Source organism: Pisolithus orientalis (genome assembly GCF_024613125.1).
Source record: "Pisolithus orientalis strain OTSU chromosome Unknown F5J12scaffold_13, whole genome shotgun sequence".
Classification (NCBI taxonomy): domain Eukaryota; kingdom Fungi; phylum Basidiomycota; class Agaricomycetes; order Boletales; family Pisolithaceae; genus Pisolithus; species Pisolithus orientalis.
Window position 1 is genome coordinate 427,221 of NW_026260794.1, and position 12,888 is coordinate 440,108.

At 46.2% G+C, this 12,888-nt stretch overlaps 1 protein-coding gene across 1 annotated transcript; it reads left to right on the forward strand.

The window, feature by feature from the left end:
- The first annotated feature begins 914 nt into the window (after positions 1 to 914).
- Positions 915 to 2,680, forward strand: F5J12DRAFT_829454 (FAD/NAD(P)-binding domain-containing protein). Its single transcript, XM_051745669.1, has 7 exons — positions 915 to 1,143; positions 1,209 to 1,291; positions 1,341 to 1,685; positions 1,751 to 1,869; positions 1,923 to 2,052; positions 2,123 to 2,152; positions 2,239 to 2,680. The coding sequence occupies exons 1-7, from the start codon at positions 978 to 980 to the stop codon at positions 2,635 to 2,637; spliced, it is 1,272 nt and encodes a 423-aa protein (XP_051600219.1). The 5' UTR covers positions 915 to 977; the 3' UTR covers positions 2,638 to 2,680.
- The last annotated feature ends 10,208 nt before the right edge of the window (positions 2,681 to 12,888 follow it).

A 12,888-nucleotide genomic window follows, 5' to 3' on the forward strand; every position in this document is an offset into this window, starting at 1 on the left:
ATTACAGCATGCACATTGGACAGTTTTTGAATGCTCGGCAAACACTGGCGAACATTAAGCGCTTGAAAACCCAGGTTTTTGAACGCTTAGCTTTACTGATGTTGAAGCCAAACAATTGATGGCGGTCAGCCGCGTGAGTATTGGTTGCCAAAATGAACTACTGATACAAGCTACAGACAGTCAACAAAGTCTTCCAGTTGAAATTTTGACTTGGAGGCTCTGTCGTGAAGAAACCATGTGTTGAAGGCGGGAACCCTCGAGTTGAGTGGACCAAGCACGGTATGCGCCTGCAGTAACCAATTCCGGTAACCACTGATACTCGCGTGACTGTCCGACATTGAGTGGCATCACTTCGCTCAGCTCCACAACTAAACAATGTGAATTTTGCTCGAACCTGGTTTATCGATCTGTAGTTTGCGGTAACTGCAATCCATTGGTCCAAACTCCCTCGTCGGCAAAGATATGCCACATTGTGTGGCGTGATTCGAAACCAGGTCCTAGCAATGACAATTTACCCTGTGTAGGATTATACTAAGGGGTTGCACGTTCCCCCAACGTTCCCCGGTCATTAGTGCTTGCCAACAACGTTCCCCGATCATCAATGCTTGCCAACAACGTTCCCTTCGTAAGCAAAGTGATTAGATTATTCTACCTATATCAATGGCAGAATCCTCATGAAAGTCTATCCTAGCTTCCTCTGCGCTTCCTTTCGATCTACCGTGGTGCGAATCACCTCATGAGTGACCTTGTTACTGTAGGTACCGTGGCGCCCATTGACGGTCTACCCAGGGCCTCCACAAGTGAATGTGACTGCTCCAATTGAACATGTGAGTGATCAATGACACGCCACTTCATTCACGTTACTAACACCCTTCCAGCCGTCAGAATTGTATGAGGGACGACGAGCAGCGCTCTCTCTGGATATCGTGGTTGTAGGCTGTGGCATAGGAGGTTTAGCAGCTGCATTTTGCCTTGCAATGGCAGGCCATAAAGTCACTATCTTGGAAAGCACTGCGACGGTTGGCGAATTTGGCGCCGGCCTTGTCATTAGTCCCAACGTAACTCGCCAGTTAATTCGTTGGGGCCTCGAAAAGCGACTGCAAGAAGTCGCTGTTAGCCCGAGTGCACTGAACATCCGGCATTGTAAGTCTTCCGTTTTTATTAGTTTTGACCTTCCTTACGCACCACTTTCCTCGACGGCGTCAAAGGGTGCACCGGAGAGACGGTATCATGGAAACAATGTGGCGACTCGATGGTGAAGAACTACGGGGCGCCGCTCTTCAACATACACGTTAGCAATTCTTCCTTTCTTTTCTGGCTTGTTTTTGACGACATTAAAGAGAGCTGATCTGCATCGCATGTTGTATGATCTCGCAGAGCCACGTGTCACCATCCGAACGAATTGCCGGGTTGTTGCCATGGACCCATCCGTACCCAGTTTGACGCTAAAATCTGGTGAAGTTGTCCGTGCCGACTTGGTAGTCGGTGCAGACGGTTTGTGGAGCGTAACTCGTCAGTATGTCATTGGAAGGCCGGACGAACGAACCCCGTCGGGTGACGCAACCTACCGCGCCGTGTTACCTACCGAATTGCTCCTTGCAGACCCAGAGTTAAGGGTCCTTGCTGAGACACCGGAGATGGTTGTATGGTTTGGCCCACAGCGACGCATCGTAGCATACAACATTGTCAGAACTCGTTCTCTGCCCTTCCTTCTCGGCTGCCTTGATAATCTGACATTTGCTTTCAACAGCGAGGCATGAAGGAGTACAACATGGTCATGTGCCATCCCGACCAAGACCCTGAAGGGCCCTGGAAAATAGAGGAGAGTTCCGATAGGGTGAAGGAGGAGTTTGTAGGCTGGGAACCACGGTAAGTCTGATTACTTCTCCTTCTGAGGTCTCTTCCACTTGTCGGGAAACCAGCATCCAGAAACTCCTTTCGCTCATCCCTTCAGCGATCAAATGGAGATTGATGGACCACGCACCTTTAGAAACTTGGGTACACAAGGGCGGCAAACTTACCCTTCTTGGCGACGCTTGCCATCCCGTGCTTGTGAGAGTCCAGGCCATGAATGTGTTTATCACTGATCTAGCTGACTTGATTTTTCCACGGTCTCGTACAGCCTTACGGTGCACAAGGGGCGGCTATGGCTGTGAGTCCAACAGATTTCTTCGCAAACTCTCGTTGGTCTGAAACCTCTCTTATGAATATGCTAAATTAATTTTTACCTGCGGTCAGATCGAAGATGCCGCGGTCCTTGGGAACCTGTTCTCCCGCTTGTTTTCCCGTGCTCAGATTGCCCCTCTCCTTCACGCTTACGAAGCAATCCGTTATGACCGGGCGACTAACACGCAAGCGTTCTCCCGCCTTCGTAGGACCCCCTTCCATCTTTCTGATGACCGGGAACAAGAACAACATGATGAGCAGGTGCACGCTGCCATGGAAGACTCGCTAAGAGCAGCTCGTGGCGGAGCACCTGTTGGTACTGACACGAACGTTATCGGCAATGCGAACCAGCCGGATAGAGAGAGGGAAGCAATCCAGTTTAGGTATGATGCCGACAAAGAAGCTGAGAGGTGGTGGCGGGAACACGGCGAGAGCGAGGTTGGTTTATTGGGAATGCCATCGACATCATGATGTAGTGTTTGTTGCGTCAGGTATTTTTATCGATGTAATTCTTGTGGTCAACAAAGACATAGGTAGCTTTCATTCATTCAAGCGCTGCAGTGGCATGATCTATGTGATGCATTCGGTGGGTAGCTAGAAAATAGTAGACAACGATTGATGATAGCCATCCTCAACCTTGGCAAGTCCAAGTCCAACACTCCGGGTCTGATTATCCCTCTATATGTACACATGTGCTCCCCTCAGGTCCAGCCCGCATAATACAACTAAGAGTTACAGCTTCCTAGGCCAGGCACTGAGTGCCAATCGACAATCCCTCAACCAATGACATTGAATTTTAGTGATATTGAGGTACTGCACAAGAGACAACACTATCCCTATTCACTAGAATCCATTATTAATGGGTCCTGTCCGCGTTCCATGCCAATTACCTTGCTTGCAAGGTTTCTACCAGGTTCATAAAATGCGTGGGAACCAACTCACCACAGAAATTCTTTTCATTTCTGGACTTGCATGTGAACATCCAATAGTGACAACACATCAGGAAAATAACACTTTACTATTTTTGACTTTTTGTGACTAATGTGACTTTTTGGGGAGGAATCTACTATCATTACCCACATCCTGCAGGCATGGCTGCATTGATGGAGGTTCCAAAGAGATATTGTGATTTTTCTCTCAGACAGTGTGCATCACACCAATGGCTCAATATCTCTGAATTTTCAGACATTTTCTAGTCTTCTTGGCTTAGATATATCATCACTTAGTTGTCTCAATAGACTCTGTTCTCTTTTCATTCTTCAAAATGCTGTATATGGTCAAAAAAAAAGTACAGATAGTAGGTTCCTTCCCAAAAGGTCACAAATAGTCACAACAGTCACAAAAAAGTCAAAAAGAGTCACAAAAAGGTCAAAAATAGTGAAGTGTTAATTTCCTGATGCACTTCAGAATCTTTCTGTCATGTTCTTGCATGCAACACATGAACTAGGGGGTCTTTCCTTTTTTGACTAGTCACAGTCACATGTGCCATGTACCTAGTTGTGTCTCTAATAATCATCACTGTCTTGGGAGTTCACATGCTCCAGGGGTTGTTCGGATCTCCCGCTGTCATGGTATTTCCAATACCTGTCAAGACTGCGCCTCCCCTTGATCCGGTATTCCACCACCCTCTCTGATGGACAACTTGTTTCTTTCTTGTTCCATATGACTCAGTTTTATTGCTTACATGTTGTATTATAGTTCCAGTGTCAGGCTCCTCACTGTGCATTGATTGCACATCCAGTATAGCCATTGCTGCCTTGCCTACCCCCATTATATGACACTGTATGACTCCTTCCATTTGTTTATTTGACTGATTGTATTGTTGATTACTGTGGATATGTGTCACATCACAACTGCTACGGTGCTCATACTTAGGGGTATATAAACCTATGTACTTTGTCCTGTATCTGCAGTTTTTCGATAGCTTGCAACTCAGCTAACTTCCTTCTCTTTTGTCCTTGTCTTCTCTCTGTGTGAACAACCTTAGGGACTCACCAGTAGACAAGACCTCTGTCGGACCTCAGAGATAACTGAGCCATAGGGGTTATGACAAGTTCAGCCCATAGACTCCCCCTTGCATGCTTCATGCCTATTCCATTTGAAGAAGTCACCACACTCGGGCATAACAAAATCGAAAAACTCCATGCAGCTTTCAGGACTTGTCGACCTCTTCGCGAAAGTCTACTCATCCCTGGTTACTGAACTTCAACAAACCAACTCTACCATGCACAAGGCTCATTGCATCTCCCTACGTGTAAAGACTAACTCACCTTTGTCCTTGCCTCTCAACCACTTTCAATAAAGTGTAACAAAATTGAGAAGCACCCCTCTACCCTCAATCAAGTCCACTGCTCTACAGGCAGCCATTAGGCTTTAATAGATTGCCTCCCTAGAGCCAGCGCTCATGTCTCCCTACATGTAAAGCCACTTGCACACCACCACAAACCTACACTGACAGGTTTCTTTTGAGAAATAAATCCTCCCTCAGCCTTCATTATCACTTCTCGTTAAAGTGTCTAACCTGCAGAAGTCGAGACCCCCTGTCCCTCCTAGACCTAACCCTCTTGGACTTGGAAGGAATCCTCCCTTGCTGCTGATCCCTTTAGGAAGGCTCAGACCCTTGGTTACTGCAACAAACCCTTGGTTATCCTATCTATCCCGGTTTAGGGATTTGGAAGTTGCACTTAGTTCAGAAGAAGAAGACGATCAGAAGTTGGATACTTCATTTGGATCAGTCCTCAAAGAAGAACAAGAAGCTCACAAATCACCCACAATGTCTATGACAGTCAGTCATGGAGAGTCAGCTCCTGAGATGCCTCAAAGGACCTTCTCAGAAGAGGAGCTGAGACAGAGGTTGGAAGATCAAAGGCTCGCTATGGCAGAAGAGCTTTGAAGAGCTATGCATGCCCGGAGTAGTGACCCCTTTCCAACAGGAATGCCTATGGACTCAGCATTATGTGATTGGTATCAGAGAAACTTCAGAAAGGTAATTCCCCCAGAGGTCCCCATCAGAGGGTCCAGTAAGGGTAAGGCCCCAGCCAATCCTGATGACACATATGATTGCCACCCACCCAATGGAGGTCAGGAGTTTAATGTCAGGCATCCCGGAGAATACGATGGAAGCCACAATGGGCTTCAGACCTGGATTATGCAGGTTGAAGGTTATTTGAACCTGAACAAGCATGTGTACAACACAGAGTTGCTCAAGATTTCGTTTGCACTCACCTATATGACCAAAGGCACTGCAGTCTCTTTTGCTGAAAATTATCAAAACAAAAACAAGCTTCTCAACAGGACAATCTACTACATGGACACCTTCCAAAGGTTCATGGAATGTCTTAAAGCTACCTTTGAGTCTGGCGATCAGACTGCTCTTGCAATCTTATGCCTTTCAGACATTTGCCAAGACAAATGCAAACTTGAGGCATACATTGCCAAGTTTATGGGGCTTGTTAACAAGGCTCAACTCAAAGAAGAATCACATGAAGCAGGGATCTTCTTTGGAAAAGGGTTGAGTAAGGAGTACTGTGATTGGATCCTGAATTCTGGACGCACCCCTACCACAGTCATAGAGTGGATACAGTGCACGGGAGAAGCTAGGACAGCCATCACTACCAAACATATCCTAGAAGGGAAGGAATCTCAGTATGAAAGAAAGTTCATTCATTACTGTGGAGGTTCCTGAGATCCTGATGTGATGGACATTGACAAATGCAAAAGGAATGTTAGACATTCCGGATCAGAAATCAAGTGCTTCAATTGTGGAGCTGATGGTCACTACAAGCATGACTGTAAAGTCAAGGTTAAAACCCAGCTTTCCAATGTTCGCATAGTCCTCTTGGAGGATGGAACAAAGACTGCCTATGTCAGAGATTGTGAAGCGAGTGATGAGGAAAAGAAGCTGTTGGGTTTTTAAAGGGGACTGATGAATCTCCTGCATCAGTCAGTCCCATTGCTATTCTGTCCACTAAATGTACTTCTATAGATGATGAATTGAATATGTGAATTTGTTCCCCTCTCGGGTTGGTCATTTTACCAGACTTCAAAGCAGGAATATGGGCCTGTATTGACTCAGGCACTGAAGTTTCCCTCATCTCGGAACGGATGGTCCAGAAATTTGGAATCCCAATGTATCATGTCAAGAGCAAGTTCAAGACCACCTCATTTACTGGAAAAGATGTCAAGTGGGTCACCCGCAGGGTAACCCTGAAAATGGAAATCAAGGAGTGCATAATTCAGGTCAAATGTTATGTCAGACTGCTTGTTGGGAAGGAACATGTCCTTCTCAGAATGCCCTTCCTTAGGGAATACAAACCTAGGATGAATTGGGAGACCAGGAAAATTACATGTTGGGATGATGGGTACATATACCCAGAAGGGTCTGACTATTATGTTAAACAGGCAGTGTCATTGGACAACATGGGCAGTAAGAAGGAATCTTCCAGTCTGCCCCCGGAAGTGGTAAAACAGGGAACAGGTGAAACCCCCATTGTTATTAACAAAACTACTCTGTCCACCGAATTGGAAGCCACCTTGGCAGTCAACAAAGAGGAAGTTAGACTTCCAGAAATTTACAAGGAGTTTGCCAAGGTGTTTGCAGAAGACAATATCCCACTCCCAGCACATTGGCCAGGATTAGATCATGAGATCAGACTTTGTGAAGACTTCAAACTGAAGAAAGCAGCGGTATACCCAATGTCTCCTGATGAACTTAAAGTTTTAGATGAATTCTTGGAAGAGAACCTCAAATGCAAAAAGATTTGACCATCAACCTTGCCTCAAGCAGCTCTGGTGTTTTTCGTCATGAAGGATGGGAAGAAGCAGCTTATACAAGATTACTGCTACCTTAATTCATTCACCATCCTGGATGCACACCCCTTGCTGAATGTGCAGGCTCTGTTTGATGAGCTTGTTGAATCGAAATATTATGCCAAATTTGATATTCGTTGGGGCTTTACTAACCTATGAGTAAGAGAAGGAGACGAGTGGAAAGGGGTGTTTATTATGCCCAGGGGGTTGTTTGAACCCACAGTAATGTTCTTTGGACAGTGCAACTCACCTCCTTCCTTCCAAAGGTATATGGATAAGACCTTCGAGTCTCAAAGAGGGAAGCAAGTCAGATATATGGACAACATTGCTATACACACTAAAACATGTGAAGAACTGCAGGCTTGTGTCCGTGAGTTCCTGAAAATATGCAACAAGGAAGGCCTATGCCTCAAGATCAGCAAGTGTGTCTTCGAGGCCAAAGAAATTGAGTTCCTTGGAATGATTATCAGAAAGGGGCATATGGAGACTTCACCAATGAAGACTAACACCATCAGTACATGGGAAGCCCCTGACAATCTTACTGGGCTTCACAGATTCCTGGGATTCTGCAACTTCTACTGCAAATTCATCCCTTCCTTCTCAAGTGTCACATGTCCACTCCATGACCTCACAAAGAAAGGGGTGTCCTACCAGTGGATGCTGGAATGCAATGCTGCATTCAAAAAGCTAAAATCTTTGTTATGCTCCTCTCTGGTCCTCACTATTTCAGATTTCTCAAAGCCCTTTGCCCTGTTTACAGATGCTTCGAAACTTGGAACTGGTGCAGTACTCACCCAAAGGGGAGTTGATGACAAGTGGCACCCCTGCTTGTACCTTTCTCAGTCATTGGTCAGAGCCAAACAGTGTTACCAGGTCTACAACCTTGAAATGCTTGCTGTTATTTGCACCCTCAAGGCATTCCACCTGTACTTGCTATCCCCTGTCGAGCCTACTGTGGTCTTTACTGATCACAAGAATCTTGAGTACTACTGTGAGCCTCAACAGCTCACCCCGCATCAGGCCTGTTGGGCTGCAACTATCCAGTCCTACCCCATCTGGTTCTCCTGGCAGGCAGGTCGCCTTCAGGTGCCAGCTGACACTCTCTTGCACAAGGGCACCTTGGAGGAGCCCACCCCAGTGGCCATGGTCCTACCTGTGGACCTTTGGCTTTTGGAGGGGGTGGGTCCCCAAATTTGCCTTGTTTCACCCTCATTTTCCATCACAAAAATTCAAAAACTAAAAATTAACTGACTCTGACATGTTGGATGTCTACCCACCAAGCTTTCACATTCAAAAAACAACTCCAAGCCTTGTTTGCACCCATCTGAGGTTATGCCAAAGATGAATAGGCTGCCTGATGCCTGCCCTCTGAGGAAACCCATAAAAGGGGCTCAAGGAGTATATGCAATTTCCATGGACCTGTATGAATGCATCAAGAATGATACGTTAAAGGACTCGACAGGCCTGGAACCAAAAGATAATGTCACCATGGCAGAGGATGGAACAAAAAGGTTCAGTATTACCCAGCTCTATATTCCACCAGAGGATCGCTGTCACTGCATGTGATCTTATCATGATCATGAGTCTGCTGGTCACCCCAGACAAAAAGCCATGTTCACCAAGATGAGGAAGGAAGTCTGGTGGGAAGGTATGGGAAGAGATATCAAGGCTTATGTTTCAGGATGTCTGGTTTGCCAGATGACAAAGGTTGTCACTCATCCACCGATGCCTCCGGTAGTCCCTCACAAAACCCCAAAATCCCCCTTCCCATTCCAGCAGATCTCAATGGATCTCATCATGGATCCTCCTGTCTCTGGAGAACAAAAATATGACTCTATTCTCATGGTTGTCAATCAGGGGCTTACTAAAGCCACACTGTTCGTGCCATGTCATAAAATAATTGACTCCATTGGGATCACCTGACTGTTTCATCAATTCATATATTCCTGATTTGGTGTTCCTGAATCAGTTATCTCAGATCGTGGACCACAGTTCACCTCCTCGTTCACAAAAGAACTTTATAAGGTGATAGGGGTCAGACCTAAGCTCTCAACTGGGTACCATCCACAGACAAATGGAGAGAGTGAATGAGTCAATCAAGAAGTGGAAGGGTACCTTTGTCTCTATTGTGCAGAGGCTCCAAATTTGTGGGCCTCTAAACTTCCATCTGCAGAGTTTGTGCACAATTCCCAAGTCCACTCTGTTCATCAAATGACTCCATTTTCATTGCTCCTTGGATATGACCTGTCCCCTTACCCAGAAGTTCAGCTTACTGCAGTCCCCTTGGTTGATGAAAGATTGGAAAGGCTGGCATCAAGCCATGATGTCGCCATTCTCACACACAAGAAAGCACAAGACCTGATGCATTTGTGCTCAAAAGGTACCTATGTCATGCTGAAGATCAGTGACCAGGTGCTCCTGGATACCAGGCATCTTTGCATCAAAAACCAGTGTGACAAGATTGTGCCCCAACATCTCAGACCCTTCAAGGTGACTCAGGTTGTATCGCTGTCACACACCAAAGGTGTTTGGTGAGGTGGACATGGATGTAGCTGATGAATGGAGGTGAAGACCATAGCCCTCATGCAAAGAAGGACAGCCAGCAATGTTGGCAGTCATCCCTTGCACAAGAACAAGTTGTCAATAGCAAAGAAAAAGGAGGAGGCAGGTTAAGTGCCAATAAAGTTCTTAAGCGCCTGTGTATGGCATTCCAGTTTTTGATGTATCTCCACCAATTCTGCAGACACCGAAACCATTCCCACACTCGCTTGTAGTGCTCAGCCACGTGATCCTACCTTCCAAGATTGGAAAGGATTTGCACACTCCACACGTTTCTACAGCACTCCCTCCAAAAGACGCTCATTTTGCTAATTCTTCTGATATGGCTGCCTCCACATCAGTCATTTCACTTGTCCCCTTTGCTAGGGACCATGGCTACATATATCTACCAGGAGTTCCTACCAGCTTCTGTCCTGAAGCGTCCTGGTACATCCCACCCTCATCTGCCCCCTCTCAGCCCATCCAGCTTGGACAGCATGTTCTTTTTGTCAGTATGACCTCCAGGAGGACATTCTTTGGTCACCTCAGGTCTGTCGTTCACTTGGAAAGGTCTTATGTGGTCGTTTCAGTCTCTCCAGTCCAAGAAGCATATGGATCCTTCCTCCCTGCCCCCTGCAATGTCTTCATACCAGTCTCATCCGTCATTCTTCCAAAATTGCGACAGCTACAGTATAATCTACTGTTCTCCACTCTCCCTGATCACATCCATGACAAGTATGATGCACATCTTGCCTCCTTGTTGCAAGATACAGCAGAAGATGCTCCCCCTTCATCCTCTCTTCCAACAGAGCCTCATTCATGAAGTTTTTATTTGCTTCACTGAGAGGATGGTTTGGGGGGGAAAGTTGCGATCCCCTATGCTCCTGTCACCCCACAGACCCCCAAAGCTTGACCCCTGTTGACATCTGACTCACCCTGTCTGCTTTTGGATGTACCATATTGGCATCAGATCAGCACTGCCTCTCTGTCATCCCACTTTGGCCTAGAAGTGATCTCTTCGAGATGTGACATGCACAGCCTCCCCCTAATGTGATTCCAGTGCACTTTCCCAGTTCCTGACATTGCTTGACTCATACTGTGACATTCTGACTGTCTTTGACTCACCTATTGCCAATACTTACCAATCTTTTGACTTTGCTTACTGATTCTTCGCTTTTTGGCTTACTTATCCTTACCAGTGCTTACCAATGCTTTCCAAGACGATTACCCATCGCTTACATTCCTTACTCATCAGTTACCAATCACTTACCAAGTGTTTGCACCTTGTTTTCCATAGGCAACACCCCTGTACTGTATATAAGTCACTGTACTTAGGTAGCAAAAAAAGAAGACATCAGAGAGCCCCTCTTGCTCGCAATTTATCATCTCTCAGTAAATCATTCATCAGCTTTGATAGTTGAGACTTTATTAAGGGTCTAGCTATCATCTACTTTGCTTATCATCATCTATCATCCATATACTTCACTCCAAGCCCTCCCTGAGCTCAGTACAGCTTAGGACATCAAATTAAGTCACCATCCATCCTTCTATAGGCTGACAGCAGTCTACCCTATCGCTTTCTATCACATTCTTGCTCCCTCTTTGTCAGGAGCACCCCCAACCCTCAGCACTCATCTTTGAGTGTTGTAGCTTGCAAAAACCCTCCCAAAGAACAGGTTCTACCATCTAGGTACTGCATAGGCACACCACCACTCACTTTCATTGTCTTTTGTGTTGGTTTTGGTTGGTTTTCACCACTGAACCTCACTTTGACTCACAGCACCGCTGTCACTTGCTGGATCCAATCTTGGACAGTATTGGGCTTGGGGCCTGACATGAGGATCCATTTATTAATTTCCTCATTGAGGCCCTTTCCAAAGGACACTGCGGCAGTGGTGTCATGGGTGGATATTCTGGCTTTGTTGAGGCAATTGCAGAAGTCAGCAATGTACTCATCAAGGGAGCGGTCCCCTTGGTGGATTGCTGATAGGTAGATCAGCACAGTAGCTTTGGCATCTCCTACTTGGAAGGTTTCTTTTAGTTTAGTGACAGACTCATCCCATCCATCGAAGATCTTGAGGTCTCCAAGAGCAGTTGTGTTTTTGTTGACATAGGCCTCAGTGAAAGCATGGGCCGAACCACTCCCCATGTAAGAGAGGGTAAACGTGATCTTGGATTGGTCCTCATAGTAGATGTGGTTGTTAGTGGCAAGATAGAGTTTGACACTGCTTAGCCAGGCAGAGAAGTCCTGGTGTGCTCCATTATATGAGAAGGGCTTGTTTAGACCAATTTCTTTCAGTCCCCCTCCCTTAGAGTTGTGTTCCTTGGCTCTCTCCTCGGAACCTTGGGAAGGGCCCTTAGGCCTTACCACATCTCTGTTGAAGAGCAATTTATAGAACTCAGTGGCCATTTCAGGGGTTACCCTACTCTGTCCAGCGAAGGGATCCTGGAGATTTAATCCAGAGGTTTGGTGGGCGAGTTCTTCTGCCATTTGGTTGGCTGAAGTAGTAGGAAGGTAAACATTGGTAGATGAAGACGAGGTTGAAGTGGGGTCTGCTGGTCTGGCTGTCCCTTGTTGAGTTTCAGTATCCGGGCTTGAAGGCCTGGGTTCACGATAAGAAGTAAAATTTACTGGTGAGGTTGATTCTGCTGCTTGCCTGAGTTGGGGCCTTACTTGCGGGTCTTCAAGACCTATATGTGGGTTTGGAGTTTGCACCAAAGAATGCTGAATAAGTGGCCTCGCTTGGAGGACTTCTTTTCCTTTACAAGAAGGTATGGGAGGTTTGAACAAAGAGGCTGCTGATGGAGGCCTCTTGCTTCCTTCTTCTTGGCAGTTCGAAGACATGTTGATGAAGTGGAAGGTTAGTGCTGAAGGTTAGGGGCTAGCTCACTGATATTGAACCAATGGTTCCTGTTAGAGTGGTGGGAGGTGGTCGTTTTGCAGGCTATTTTGCCTAACAAGGATTCCAGACCACAGGTATCCGAAGGTAGTCCAGGCTCTGATGTGTCCAGGTGATTTGAAATCTTCTGTTATGCCAATGACTTGTATCACATCACAACTCGAGTGCAATGAAGTACAAGCACATGACTGTGCAAGAAGTGACGCATAATTTAACTTCACTAGCAGCAGGACACTAGTCTTGGCCAACCAAAGTCATACTGGCGAGTCCTTGTTGGTACAGCACACAGAGCTAAGGGTGGTTGCAATGTAGATTTCGAATGTCGGACTGGTATGATACATGTGGGTTTATATATGTATGTATGGTACTGCACATCAAACATTCAAATACAAGGTTAACTGCTCACCAATTCCCTAAGGTGGAGGGTGCAAGGGCAACCCTGCTGCAGACGGAAGGGAATGGGTTTAAACGAGAG

Bases quoted from the DNA above. Each gene is read 5' to 3' on its own strand.
- F5J12DRAFT_829454 (XM_051745669.1), top strand. From the start codon at position 978: ATGGCAGGCCATAAAGTCACTATCTTGGAAAGCACTGCGACGGTTGGC. The intron at 1,144-1,208 runs GTAAGTCTTCCG...ACGGCGTCAAAG, and splicing joins TGCACTGAACATCCGGCATT to GGTGCACCGGAGAGACGGTA. The intron at 2,053-2,122 runs GTGAGAGTCCAG...GGTCTCGTACAG, and splicing joins ACGCTTGCCATCCCGTGCTT to CCTTACGGTGCACAAGGGGC.